The 14,141-nt window shown below is 39.3% G+C and overlaps 1 protein-coding gene across 1 annotated transcript in view; it reads left to right on the plus strand.

The window, feature by feature from the left end:
* LOC124711590 (cadherin-23) overlaps positions 1-14,141 on the plus strand; it is a 407,580-nt gene that overhangs the window by 282,775 nt on the left and 110,664 nt on the right. Inside the window, exons 10-11 of the mRNA XM_047241742.1 lie at positions 534-727; positions 3,681-3,864. Coding sequence (XP_047097698.1) covers positions 534-727; positions 3,681-3,864 — 378 coding nt within the window. The remainder of the gene's footprint in view (positions 1-533; positions 728-3,680; positions 3,865-14,141) is intronic.

Genomic DNA, 14,141 nt, shown 5'->3' on the forward strand with positions numbered 1-14,141 from the left:
TGACGTAAACACCTATAACAAAGAGAACGACACTTACGAGATCAAAGAAAAATAAGCAATCAATTCCAACCAGACGAAGCACTTGAACAAGGAAGGGTACCCGTATAAATACGGACAGAGTGCCTGACACATAGCAATGGCTACCTGGTAAAGCTTAACTGCTAAGCTTACGACTCGAACCAAACTACTGTAGCTGTATCGTCATTCATTCGACCTAAATTGTATCTCATATTAAAATGGACCAACTTTGTTTCGATTTGGAGATGCGGCCTAAAACTTTTCTCCCCTCTTGAATTTCGAGTCTCAAATTTCAGGTGCGGCTTAGATTCAGGAAAAATTTTTTTCCTTGATTTCGAGTCTCATTTTTCAGGTGCGGCTTAGATTCGAGTGCGGCTTAGATTCGATCTTTGTTTTGCTGACTTTATAATTTTATCTTTAAGCACAGGCAGAGTTATTTAATGTATTGATTGATTCAAATTTGGAAGAAAAACAGTTCCTGCACAGATCCTACAAATACTAATATCTTTTTTCAGGTTTAGATTTTGAAAAACAAAAATCATACTCACTGACACTGGAAGCAGTTGATGGGGGAGGCCGTGTGTCTGCTGTGAACTTGTTTGTAGATGTAGAAGATGTAAATGACAATGCTCCAGTTTTTGAACAGCAGGAATATAGCCGAACTGTAAGGGAAGGAGCAACCAGTTTTGAGCCTCAGTTTTTCATTCACGTGAGTACTATCAATGTGTAAACACTCTGGAGAAATGCCCCCCATATACATATATATTTGTGAGTGTGGAGTTGGCACCTGATAGTAGCTTATATGTGTTCCATTGGATTCAAATGAGGCAAATTTGGTTGCCAAGATATCAACATGAGTTCACTTAAGAAACATATACAGATGAACAAATGATTACAGTTTCAGAAAAACTGGATGATTTGTTCAAGAGAAAGAGCATCACAAGTTAAGAAAGTCAATAATGCACTGGTCCACCTGTACCCTTGGTGCAGTTATTCAGCTTGGCAATGAATGATAAGAGTTGTTGGATACCCATCTGAGCGATATCATACCAAATTCTGTCCAATTGGCATGTTAGATCATCAGAATCTCAAGATTTTCTCTCAAATGTTCTCAGTTGGGAGATATCTGGTGATTGTTATGACCATGGTAGGGTTTGTTAAACATGAGGACAAGCAGTAGAAACTCCTGTGCTGTGCAGGCAGGCATTATCTTGCTGAAATTTAAACCCAGGATGGCCTGCCATAAAGGGCAACAAATCAGGGCTTAGACTATTATCAATGTACCACTGTGGTGTAAGGGTGCTGCTGATGATAGTCAAAGGGGTCATACATATCATGAAAAGAAATGGCATCACAGACCATAGCTCATGGCTGTCAGGCTGTATGGTGGGTGACAGTAAGGTTTGGTACTCCACCACTGCCCTCGATGGCTCCAAACATATCTTCTGCCTGGAATCTCATTGACAGGAGTAGAATTGTTGTCAGTGATGAGTCCCAATTTGAACTGAGCCTCAATGACCACCAAGAACTTGTCCAAAGGTGCACCAGACAGTGGTGGGATTCCAGCCTGATCATTGCCCACCATACTCCCAACAACCTGGAGTGTGTCTGGGGTGCCATTTCATTTTATAGCAGAAGCCCTTTGGTTTACAGCACAGCAGTACATCAACAATACTTTATGCCCTGTTTTGTTGCACTTCATGGCAAGCCATTGTGGGTTCACATTTCAGTAAGATAACACCCACCCATACACAGCAAGAGAATCGCTCCACAATTGAGAAGGTTTGGAGAATTATGGGCAGGATCCTCCAACCTCATCAGGATTTTGACTATCCAACATGCCAGAGGGGCAGACTTTGGCAGGAAATCCCTCAGGAGAACATCCAAAAACTTGATCAATGAATTCCAAGCCAAATAACAACTTGCATAAAGCCCGGAAGTGGACCAATGCGTTATTGGCTTGCTCAATTTATGAGGCTCTTTCTCTTGAATAAACCGTTCAATTTTTCTTAAATAGTAATCAGTTGTTTTTCTGTACGTACATCACATCTACGATTTCTGTTCCATTTGAATAATTCCTTCATCGTGCGTATTTTTTTCGTCTTTAGAGTGTGATACCACAGGTCTCTTGGAAGGCCAGGTGATTGTCCCCAAAGCACAACACTGTCACAGACAGGGTGTATCTGTGGCATGCTGAATGTTTTGAGTAACTGTTCTCTGGATGATGGTACATTCAGGAGTGAACGTCAATGTAATGTAACAAGAAATGTGATTCGTGCAGCTAGGTGACATATTTCCATTGAGCCATGACACTCTTGATGATGCTTTATCCACTGCAATCAGAACTGATTATGTCATTGGGTCAGCATTGTAATGCACATGGCTCATCTGCTGTGGAGCCCCATGTTCAGCAATGTGTGCTGAATGATGTACTCTGAAGTACTTGTAGCTGCACCAGCATTGTATTCTGTCATCGGATTTGCTAGAGACTGCCGCCTGTCCAGCTTTACAGAGTGAGTAAGTGCCTGAGCTCCATATTCTGTATGATGAGATGTGGAAGTCCAACATTTGTCATCTATTCAGGGTTTCACTGTCCTAGTAGCACATGAACAGCTGACCAACTTTGTTATTTAAGAGGTGCTTGTTCCCGGACGCTGGGCATAACAACCTGTTCTTTGTCAAATTAGCTAATGTCAGCGGATTTCCCAATTTACAGTCTATATCATTGCTAGAATAATTCCCCCTTCATCTCTACCCCACAAATGTACTTAACTGCAGTGCCGCCAAGCAGGATTCACTCTCACAGTGGGCACTGGTCATAAAGTTTTGTCTCATCAGTGTAATGTTTTCCTTTACGTATATTGTCAACTTATTTTTGAGATGTAGATAATGATACCCTTAATGATACATTTTTTAATGATAACAATGGGTATCATGAGCCACTATTGGTGAAGGGGGGGGGGGGGCGAGAGATGACACACAGTAGATAGGGTACAGACCACAAGATGATGAACTCACACGCACATGATGAAACAGTCTTTCACTGGCTCACTTATTGTTTGAGACCTGTTCTGGGCCATAACCATAAAGTTTGTGCTGCTGATTTTCCAAGCAGCAAACAACCTGGTGACAGCTCATTTGTCTCTCATGTCATCAGCTCCAATACTGCTGTATATGTTAAGTAGCGTTTATGAAACCACACACTCCAACAAGACATTTCCCCACAGTTGGTGGTACATCAAATGATTCCAAACAAAGTGTTACAGAGACACATAGTGGAACACTGCAACACTACCAGTCCTTCACTCACAGGAAAGGGATTATCATTATTTTTAAGTCCTTGCTTGTATGAGCAGAACTGCATTTATTGGTGAGACGTAGTAAGTCAAGCATACAGTAGTTACTGCAACTGTGCTTCTGCAATGTTACATTTCGTAATGTGTTCCACATGCCTTAAGACTTTTTTGCAATGCTAGTATGTATTTAATATGGTGAACAGATGGAATGACTGAGCATCATCTTTTGCGGCCACAAGTGAACATTTGTATAAGTATTACCTAACAGGAAAATTGGAGAGCTGTATTTTAGATGATAAGGGATATCATCACTTACGCAATAGTTGACTTTCTATTGAAATAATTGTGATATGTGTCTGCTTTCAGGCAACTGATGTGGATGGTCCTACTCAAGGCGGAGGAAAAATTTTTTATAGTTTGGTATCACCAAATGCAGAAGGTGTTCTTTTTGTAGAACCAGTGAGTGGAGAAGTGAAACTAAACACTCCAGCTAGGGCTGCAGACACTCAGCTTGGTCAATATGAATTCACTGTACGAGCTACAGATGCTGGTAAGACACAGTTTCTCTGTAAATGTACATGCTTCATACTTTCTATAATTATTTTTGAAAGAGTGGCATAGGTTTTAGTGAATGTATGTTCATTATAAAGTGTCTCACATTTTAAAATACGCTGAAAAATATAGAGATGCTATATGTGCTTCAAAATAACATCATAGTTTCTTTGAACACTCTGAAAGACTGTGAGGGAAATGAATTAGTAATGTATGTATCACCTTCAATATTGGAAATCCCAGGAAGAAAGCAACAGATGTTATTTAGTCTCTGAAGCACTCCCCCTCCCCCCCCCCCCCCCCCCAAACAAGCAAACAAACAAACAAACAAACAAACACACACACACACACACACACACACACACACACACACACACACACACAAAGCAACAGTGAAGTTTGTGTGTGTGTCATGCCCGCACATTCGCATTTGCGTGTGTGCAACAGGGGGGATGGGCGGGGGGGGGGGGGGGGTGAAGAGGAGAGAATTTACATTAGAAAAAACAGTAGCTTGAAAGCTAGTTAAGGTTCTGGGCTATATTTTGTGTCTTTGTGCCACACATGAATCAACTATAAGTGAGTGGTTGTGTTCTTCATTTTCGTTTTTTAATCTTTGTTGTACTTTGGCCTGTGCATTTGGTACATTAAATTAAGAAACTTTTTGTTTCATTTGCACCATTATTCACCAAAGTTCAAGGAGCTTTAGTATGCTTTGCCTAAAGCAATAGTAAGATTTCCTTGATACACATATGAAGTTCTATGTTACTTGACATAGGACATTTTAATTGACGTTGTTTTCCCATGACCTTTGTCAGGGATGTTAAATACACTGCCGAAAAAAAAGTTAATACACCTGGAAAAATGATGTCAATTTTGATCCAGTGACAGCATATGCCATCTGGGAGGCAGTAGATGTACTGATAATGATTTCAATGTCATCTGCCAACAGATAGTGTGATGACATAGCTACCATAGTGCCAACTGTGCCTACCTTTTAATAGAAAATGCTCACAGCCAGAAGGCTCAGTGTGGTGCAAATGTGTGAAGCTAGCAGGCAATCATGCCCCGCAGACCCACTCGTGCTTTTTGCAGCCCATACAGAAAGTCTGAAGGGGTCAAATTGGGCCCTTATGAGTGACGGATGGTCCTTCCAGAGAATTGACACACAAGTTAGATGTGCTGCATCAGTCGTGCAATGTTGCTAGTATCAGTGGTCACATCAACGTTTTCACACCTATAGAGGAGATTCTGGCTGTCCATACAGCAAAAATGCCCAACAGGATCATTGTATTGTAAGGGCAGCAGTGACAGATCATACAGCTACTATAACAGAACAGCTTTTGAGCCCAGATGTGTCAATGCTAACTGTTGTGAACTGGTTATGAGTAGTGTGACTATCAGCACACACACTTCTAGCCTGTCTTCCAGTCATGCCACAGCATCTATGTGCATGGCTTGACTGGAGCCATTGGAGGATTCCTTGGAAGATGGAATGGCGCCCTGTGGCCTTCAGTGATTAAAGCAGATTCTGCCCACCCACAAGTTATGATCATTTTCACACACAATGCAGACCTTGTGAGTGCTGTCTGGTAAAGTGCATTCATCCAAGACACATTGCGCCCACCCCAGGCTTTAAGTCCTGGGGTCTAATAAACTACAATCTCATTCACCTTTGGCGTTTCTCAAGGGGAGGCTAACTAGCACTCGGTACATGCCGAATGTATTTAGGCCCATTCTTTTGTTGTTCTTGCAGCAGGAAGGTGATGTATTGTTCCGACAGGGTAATACTCATCCATACACCTCCCATGGAATGCAATATGCTCTGCAAGATGTGGAGCAACTTCCCAGACCAGCACAAACTTCAAACTTGTCTCCAGTTGAGCATGTGTGGGGGTTGATGGGATGAGAAGTGACTTGTACGGCTCATCAGCCAACAACTCTTACAGAATTACCTGAAAAGGTCAAGCAGGCATGACATAACATATCTCAGGTTGGTATTCACTATCTGTATGATTGACTAGATGCCAGAATCAGTGCCTGCATTGCCACCCGAGGAGGCTACACTACTTACTAATGTGGGTGTTTCAGCTTGATCTGATACCTGGTACTTCAAAATCATTCATGCTATTGCACTGTCATTGTAGTCATTTCATGTAATCCACATGCAATGTTGCAACAATAAATCTTGGGCTAATTGGAAGCCTCTTAAAGGGTGTACAAATTTTTTTCTGGCAGTGTGTTTTCCAAGCAGCTGGTCAGTTAATTAGTGAAGGACTAAATGGGCCTGACTCAAGATCATTGTATTTTGCAGGAAATTGAGGTAGAGACATAGAATAGAAGCCAGTCCAAATCATGAAGTCCCCAACTTCACTGTCAGTGCAGATTTTATACTTATGTTTTACTAATTTTGTGCTAATATTCCAGTCCATGACTACTTCTTGGCTACTTCTGGTATCACAGTCTACAGTCTGCTCAGGCCACCCTGTGGTACTGCTGTATGTATGAGCCTGGTCTAGAGAGCGATTATGGTAATAAGACCATTTGATATAAATTTTCTATGGTAATCTGTCTTGCTCAAGAACAACTATAGCTTCTTAAAATCATTTAGCACAGGGATATTATTAATCTCCTCTACATGTGTTGACATGCGTTTCAGACCATTTCTCTTCAGTACATGGATGAGATATTGAATACTTTCTCAGGAAGAAGTACCCTTACTTAAATTGTATTTGAGCCCACTAACTGTAAGGCTGTTAAACATCTGTTACAAATTATTGTGTGCAGTTTTCCACCACTGCAGGATCTGCTACTTGAAACATAAGTTTCTGTATCTTCTACAGTCTTCCAACCACCTGTCTGTCACTACTCTGGCCAAGTCTTCTCTTCACTTGTGTTACACTGGCCAGATGTTACTATTGTCACAACATCTGGTGTCTCTAAACTATGTGACTGAGTTCCAATTTAACTGCTTCCTTCACAACAAAAGGCATGGGCATAGCCTGGCAGAAATGGGGGGAATTATTATGTGATAATGATATGTGCACTTCAAAGTTTTGTGCTCAACCCAGATTAGATTCAAATAAATGCATAAGTCATTATATGATATCATGTTATATATTACTACTAGCTGAGAAACCCAGCATTGACCAGTTACTAATTTTGAAATTCTCTGTTAGAAACGGAAATAAAAAGTGAACTGTCTTCATTGTGTAATATTGAAAAAATTTCACTTCTGTGTACTCATCAAAACATCTTTGAAATTATGAAACAGTCATACAAAAGAAATATGCATAATGTTGTAAACGTCTCTATAGCAATGCCTCTCCATAGCTCTATAGATGGCTGTTGTTTTTGCTAGGTGTCAGAAAGATTGCCTAAAGGTGATCCAATTGTAGGAGTGTCTTAGTAGTAAAGAATAAAAGTATTAAAACTTCATGCATGATGCAGCAGTATTTCATGCATCTAATTGTTTATGGCAGCATATCTTTTGAACTATGATAGGTAGATGGTTGTTACGCCAACAGTGATTGTTGCCTGTCAGTAAGGGATATGTATACCACATTTGGTTCTTATTGGTCCAGTGGTTTAGGAGGTGACATGTTTAACATACACACAGACACACACACACACACACATGTCTATTTTTATATTATGTAACAATATTCAATACTATGAAAAGGCAAGTTGCTACTCACCATATAGCTGAGATGCTGAGTTGCAGAAAGGCACAACAAAAAGACTGCTGCAATATAAGCTCTCAGCCATCAAGGACTTTGTCAAAAATAGACAACATACACATACACATACACCCACACATGCAAACATATCTCCACCGAGCGAGGTGGCGCAGTGGTTACACACTGGACTCGCATTCGGGAGGACGACGGTTCAATCCCGTCTCCAGCCATCCTGATTTAGGTTTTCCGTGATTTCCCTAAATCGTTTCAGGCAAATGCCAGGATGGTTCCTTTGAAAGGGCACGGCCGATTTCCTTCCCAATCCTTCCCTAACCCGAGCTTGCACTCCGTCCCTAATGACCTCGTTGTCGACGGGACGTTAAATACTAACCACCATCACCACCACCACCACCAAACATATCTCCCTCTCATAGCTGAAGCCACACTGACCACTGGTGTGTGTGTGTGTGTGTGTGTGTGTGTGTGTGTGTGTGTGTGTGTGTGTGTGTCTGTCTGTCTGTGGTCTACTTTCGACAAAGGCCTTGATGGGTGAAAGCTTATATTGTGACAGTCTTTTCGGTGTGCCTATCTGTGACTCAGTGTCTCCACTATATGGTGAGTAGCAACTTTCCTTTTTATAATATTTATTACATGTACAGATTATATGTTATATATCAGTACATATTGGCATGTTAACTGAATCTCGTATTTGGAATCCAAAATCAGCAAAGGCATCCAGACCAAAAATTTTGTTTGTTAATGGTGGCAACACTACAAAAAATCTTATAGATCTACAAACATATTTGTTGGTAATATTGATTGATACATGGCCTTTCAAAGCATAAAGCAATAGGCTAATTAATGCGTGTTTCCGGATGACATTTAATTGGTTCTGGAGCTGGTGAGCTGGTGTGGCATTATGTTCCACCAGCAATATTTAGGGGTACTGAAGCTCTGGTATCCAGTTGAGACCACATCTGTGTTGCTGATGGACAGTGACATCATAAATATGAGTGGAATTTTTTAGAATCAATTGATGGCTTCTGTCTGGTACTATGACTACCAGACATTACATCTTCAGCCTATGGATTAAAGCTGGCACAGTGCTGACCAACATACTGTCTTTGACCTCCAACTTTGTCTGACCATATACCTTACACTTCGCCCCCCCCCCCCCTCCTCCTTCTGCACCCCATCCTTTTCATCTTATGTCTCCTCCCCTTCACAGCAAATGGACTCCTTTCCTGAACCTATCCCTCTTTCCTCGCTCTGTTGAAGGAGCCAGTAGTTCTGAAAGTTAGAATTAATTTCTCCATTTTAGAATGTATCTATAAGCAGTACTTACCTCTGCCTTTGAATGTAATTTTATAGTTTTCATAAGTGAATTTTTTTCTTTTGAAATGAATTGTGGTAAAAATGTCTTATGCAAGGCAGCTGTAAATTTTATTAGATGCTTAAATGGGAGGATGAAATGTCCCTGTGATGTATTACTATGAAAAGTGGTATGACAACTTTCATGTAATGCATATTGTCCACAGATGAATTGATAAAAAGCTAAAAATTATTACATCAAAAGTAATTGAGCTTTGATCTTGTTTGAAGCTGTAAGTATGTGTTAGGTGTGTGCATTCAGCTCAAGACCCACTGGTTGAGATGTAATGGCCTTGTATTTTGAAGGACTAATCTTCCGACTGGTCTTGCATGTTGACTTTGGTTTGGCATGCTACACAAGGCAGTTCACGAAAGTAGTGACGATTCTATTACCAGATTTGTAGCAAATTTATTTTTACAGCCTTATATAACTAAACTAAAGCTCTGTTTGATGACAGTGAAATGTTAAATAGCAAACAATTTAGGAATAAAGGAGGCAACTCATTGAATAGATTGAATAGTAGAAGTGCTGACTCATCGATGGGAACACAAGAAAGAATGATAACTTTCCTAGCTTTTGGATGAATCCTTTCATAAGCTGTTAGAGAACACACACACACACACACAGAACTACATTGTGCTGGCTGAAACACAATGTTGAGACTGCAGATTGACAGATTGGGTTGAGAGGTTGTATGTTGTGAGGTGAGTAGAGAAAGAAGTGGGAGTGGAAGAGAGAGAGGGTTCAGGAACAGTGGCTGATGGCTTAGGGGTGCAGGATAGGTAACTGAGAGGGAGGAAGGGCGGCAGGTGCAAGGGATAGGAATGTGACACATGGGCCCTGGTGCTGCTCAGTTTGTGTAATGCACAATGGTGATGAAATAGAGGAATGAATTGAGGGGAGTGCAGGACAGAGGAAGAGGAAACTGTTAGGTATAGGGTGTGCTATCCTGCTGCAGTGTGCCCTCTACCCAACAGTTCCCCCTTCCTCTGCCCTGCACCCCTCCACATCACCAACACATGCAAATGTATGTGTACTCTAGCCTATTAAATGATTCATCCAAAACCTAGCAAACTTTTCTATCTTTTTAATGTGCCTGTCAGGATTAAGTGCTTCTCTTAATCCTTGAGTTGTCCTCCTTATTACTAAATTACTTACATTCTGCTGAAACTTTCCTTCCCATATTTAAATGATAAACTGTAACAGACAAACCCAATAAGAATACTTGCACATCTCTTAACTTGCCTTTAAAGGAAAAGAAATAATAAGTGCAGATGATTTATGGGAAGAGTTTAATAGGTATCACCCCTGTTTTTCTGTTTTGTTTACAAAAAAATATGCAAGAAAAGACTATTTTGTAGTTTCTGTATTTGATATAATTTGAGTTTTGTGACACATGTAGCATATCTAAATATGAAAGTGGGCTATTTTTAGGTTCCTTGTTGAATATCTTAAAATTTTAAGTCTAATTTTCTTGGGAAATTCTTCTTTTGGCACTTCATCCTCGGGTCTGAAGTATTTGTCCTTTGTTTTTAGACTTCACCAATATTTTCTTCGCCCTTTCCCAAGGATAGAACAAATTGTTTTGAAAACAAGAATAGTTTTATGTACTTCTATATGTCTATGGCAGTACTAATAATATTGCATCCTGAAGTCATGTAATGGCCAGAAATTCTGTAGCATTACTATATAGTTTTCCCAAGTGAATTTGAGTATTGAAACATTTAATTATGTAGTTTAATCAGTATATGTTATAAAAGTAATTGTACAATGTGCTGCCACTAAAACTCAGAAATGAGCCCCATAGGATCAAGGGAGTAATATGGTGTGGTAGTCCTCCAACCCTCATCCATGAATAAGATTTCCGTTTTTACCTGAAGGTGTGCTTTTGAAGATATAAGGGCTTGGAAGTTTTACCCTCTAGAAATATCTAGAATATTCCAGAACATTGAAGTATATTTTCAGAACATTCCAGATCATTCCACAACTTTCCAGAATTTTTTGTGATACAATCTTAGAATAAGATTGCAAACTCAAGCAAGCCATAAAAATACCACCCTACGAGAAGTGCAGACAAGAACAAGTACACAGTAAAACTTAATAAATGAAGCTTTAAACTATGACCCAACAAAATAATATAACAAACACAAACACATCATAATTAGAAAAATGCATAACATCTGCTCATTTTGAAATGCGAGAAAATTTGGTAGAGAAACACCAGGATTCTGTTGAATTTACATTTCAGTTTCAGAAAATCCTGGACAATGCAACCATATTCTGACCATCCCCACCCTCTTGTTGCCCAGTGTTGAACTTAGTGTTGTTTGGAGTAAGTTAGTAATTTGGGCAGCTGGTCACATTTTCACAGCACCTGCCACACTGAGATAGTAACACTCTGCAGCTAGTGACAGCGAGAGTCGAATTTCGATAACCATTTATGTTAATAATAAAAATATCATCTTTTCTGTTGCTCTTTGATGTTGTATGTTGATGCTTTGTTGTTCTCTTCCTTTCCGTGGTTCATCTTTCTATAATTGTCTAGAGGATGATTGGGTTACTATGTCAATAACAACGTGAAATCTGGTGGACCTTCTGCAGAATTACACACATATTTTCAGTCATTTACTTCACAATACAAATCAGTAAAACACAAACATTTCCAACTTGTACAAACAACTGCTCAAAAAAAGACGGAGGGGGTACACACAAAGAAACAGAAAACAAATATTTTTCTCTAACAACATGTAGCAAAGAAATTACTATAATACATCAATCTATTTATGCAAAATAATCTTTGGCACACATATTTTATAAATAAAATACAATTAACTGTCTATCTTTTTTGAGAAGACTATAATCATCATCATAATTATATTAAGTATTTAGAAACATTGGCATTTAAACATTTTCACATAGCTTAGTAGTAGTAGATTTTTGGTTTTTGACTTCTCTGCTGCATCATTCACTTCATATGATCCAAGATCGGGTAATACATTTATCTCTCTATAACCAGTTCTTTTACAATGGCCATAAGCATGTGAACAAAAGCAGTGACATGGCTGTACTTCAAATTGCCAAAGACAGTGAACAAGAAAACAGAAACAACGAGATCCTCATGTACCAATTGGAAAGGAACATAAAGATTAACGAAGCAGTGTGCCGGATTTTCAGTTTTCCCATACAAAAATGCAAACTATCTGTGGAACATCTAGCAGTACATTTGGAGAATGGGCAGAGAGTTCACTTCATGATCACCAGAAAAATTGCAAGCAAACCACCTCAGAACACAACATACAGCTTTTTACCAGCTGCGCCAAATGGATCGATTCGCAAAAACATTGCTATAAATCAACATCCCTGCCTGTTACATGTCAAACATAACAAGAAAAATCTTTTAACAACAAAAGCAGGAATTCCAGTAGAAGATCATTCAGGAAGCATGAAAAGTGGTGCACTGGGCTGTGTATACACCGTACATCCTAACAATTCTGAATGTTTCTGTCTCTGGATGTTGGTACTCAAAGTACAGGGTCCAAGAAGTTTCACAGATCTCAAGGCTGTTGGCAATTACCTGTGCAAGATGTTCAGAGAAGCATGCCATTGTTTAGAACTACTGGAAAATGACAACCACTGGGAATTAACACTATAAGAAGCCTCACTCACAGCCTCGGCTGTACATTTGTGAGACTTATTCCCCATAATTGTAACAAAATGTAACCCATTGAAGCCATTGAAGCCGAAGCAGTTGTGGGACTCCTTCAAAGAGAGTATGAATGTTGACGTACTGTTCTAAATCTGAGAAGCTCATCCTGAACTGACCATCAAATTCAGTGATGACATCTTCAATGAAATGCTCATTTGCCTAGAAGGTAAATGTTTAGGAACAAACAATCATGCCTTAGTACAACGTGGGATGTAAGCACCACAAAAAGATGCTATCAGTGTACTTAACTTCAAAATTACAAAGGAAAAAAGATCAGCATCAACTAACTACTTCTAATACATTGCTCACAACAAACTACTCCTCAGTGACAAGCAAAAGCAAATTTACAACTTTATCATGGAACGGATCAATTACAACACACTAGGTGGCAATGGAAAATGATTCTAATAAATCAATTGCTGGTGGAAATACATACTAAACAATAGATCACACCTGTAGTAGCATCATCCAGCATTGCAGCTGCACTTATGGATATTTCCTTGGACGAATGCACAATGGTATATGAAAGAAATCACTCGAAGCTATGGATGGATCATTATAAGGTTTGCGAGGAAACTCTGTAGTGATGGGAGGAACTCTACTCATACCATCAGGAGATTTTCGACAAACACTTCCAGCTATCCCCAAGTCAACACCAGCAGATGAGATCAGTGCACATTCAAATGAAAAACCACATCTCTTGGCAAGTACAAGCAATGACATTACACTGCCTTTCACTTAAAATTGTATCTCGGACTATACTACTCAAAAATCTCAACTCACTAAAACTATATAATGGAACAAGGCTTATCATCAAACAGCTATCGAATAACATCATCAAAGCCAAACTTTTCACTGGAAAGTACAAAGGACACATGGTATTTATTCCCAGAATACCACTGATCTCTACTGAACTGCCATTCCAATTTAAAAGACTGCAATTTCCTGTCAAATCTGCCTACAGTTTTACAATTAAAGTGCAAAGATGAACTTTTGAATATTGCTAAATCAACCTCAAAGACTCCTGCTTCTCTCATGGTCAACTGTACATAGTTTGCTCTCAAGTAGGAAACTGAATAACTTTGTACTTATACACTCCGGATACCAAAATGAAAAATGTTCTTTATAAATAAGTATTGTAAATAGTTAGAATATGTTTTCAGTGATCTGAATTTTTGTTGTTAATGAATTTTCATTCCATGTGCTGAACTCATCCTTTTTCTAATTCTGGGCTGAGGTCAATGCTGTATGAAGATGTTTACAGATAAGATAGAGATTACATTTTAGCTACTGATTCATGTTTAAGAACATATATAATTAATTTTGAACTTAATAACAAGCATGTTGTCACTTATTATTGCAGCATGCTTAAAATTAAGAAAAGCGGCATAAGAAAATTCCTTAGTATTTATGATGGTCTGGTATATGGGAAGTATCGAGGAAGGTGGTAGGACATTACTGTTAATGTGTAATAGGCTGTTCCAGGCCACATGCCCACACGGGAGCAGCGGGGGGACAGT

Source organism: Schistocerca piceifrons, chromosome 8 (assembly GCF_021461385.2).
Source record: "Schistocerca piceifrons isolate TAMUIC-IGC-003096 chromosome 8, iqSchPice1.1, whole genome shotgun sequence".
Taxonomy (NCBI): Eukaryota; Metazoa; Arthropoda; class Insecta; order Orthoptera; family Acrididae; genus Schistocerca; species Schistocerca piceifrons.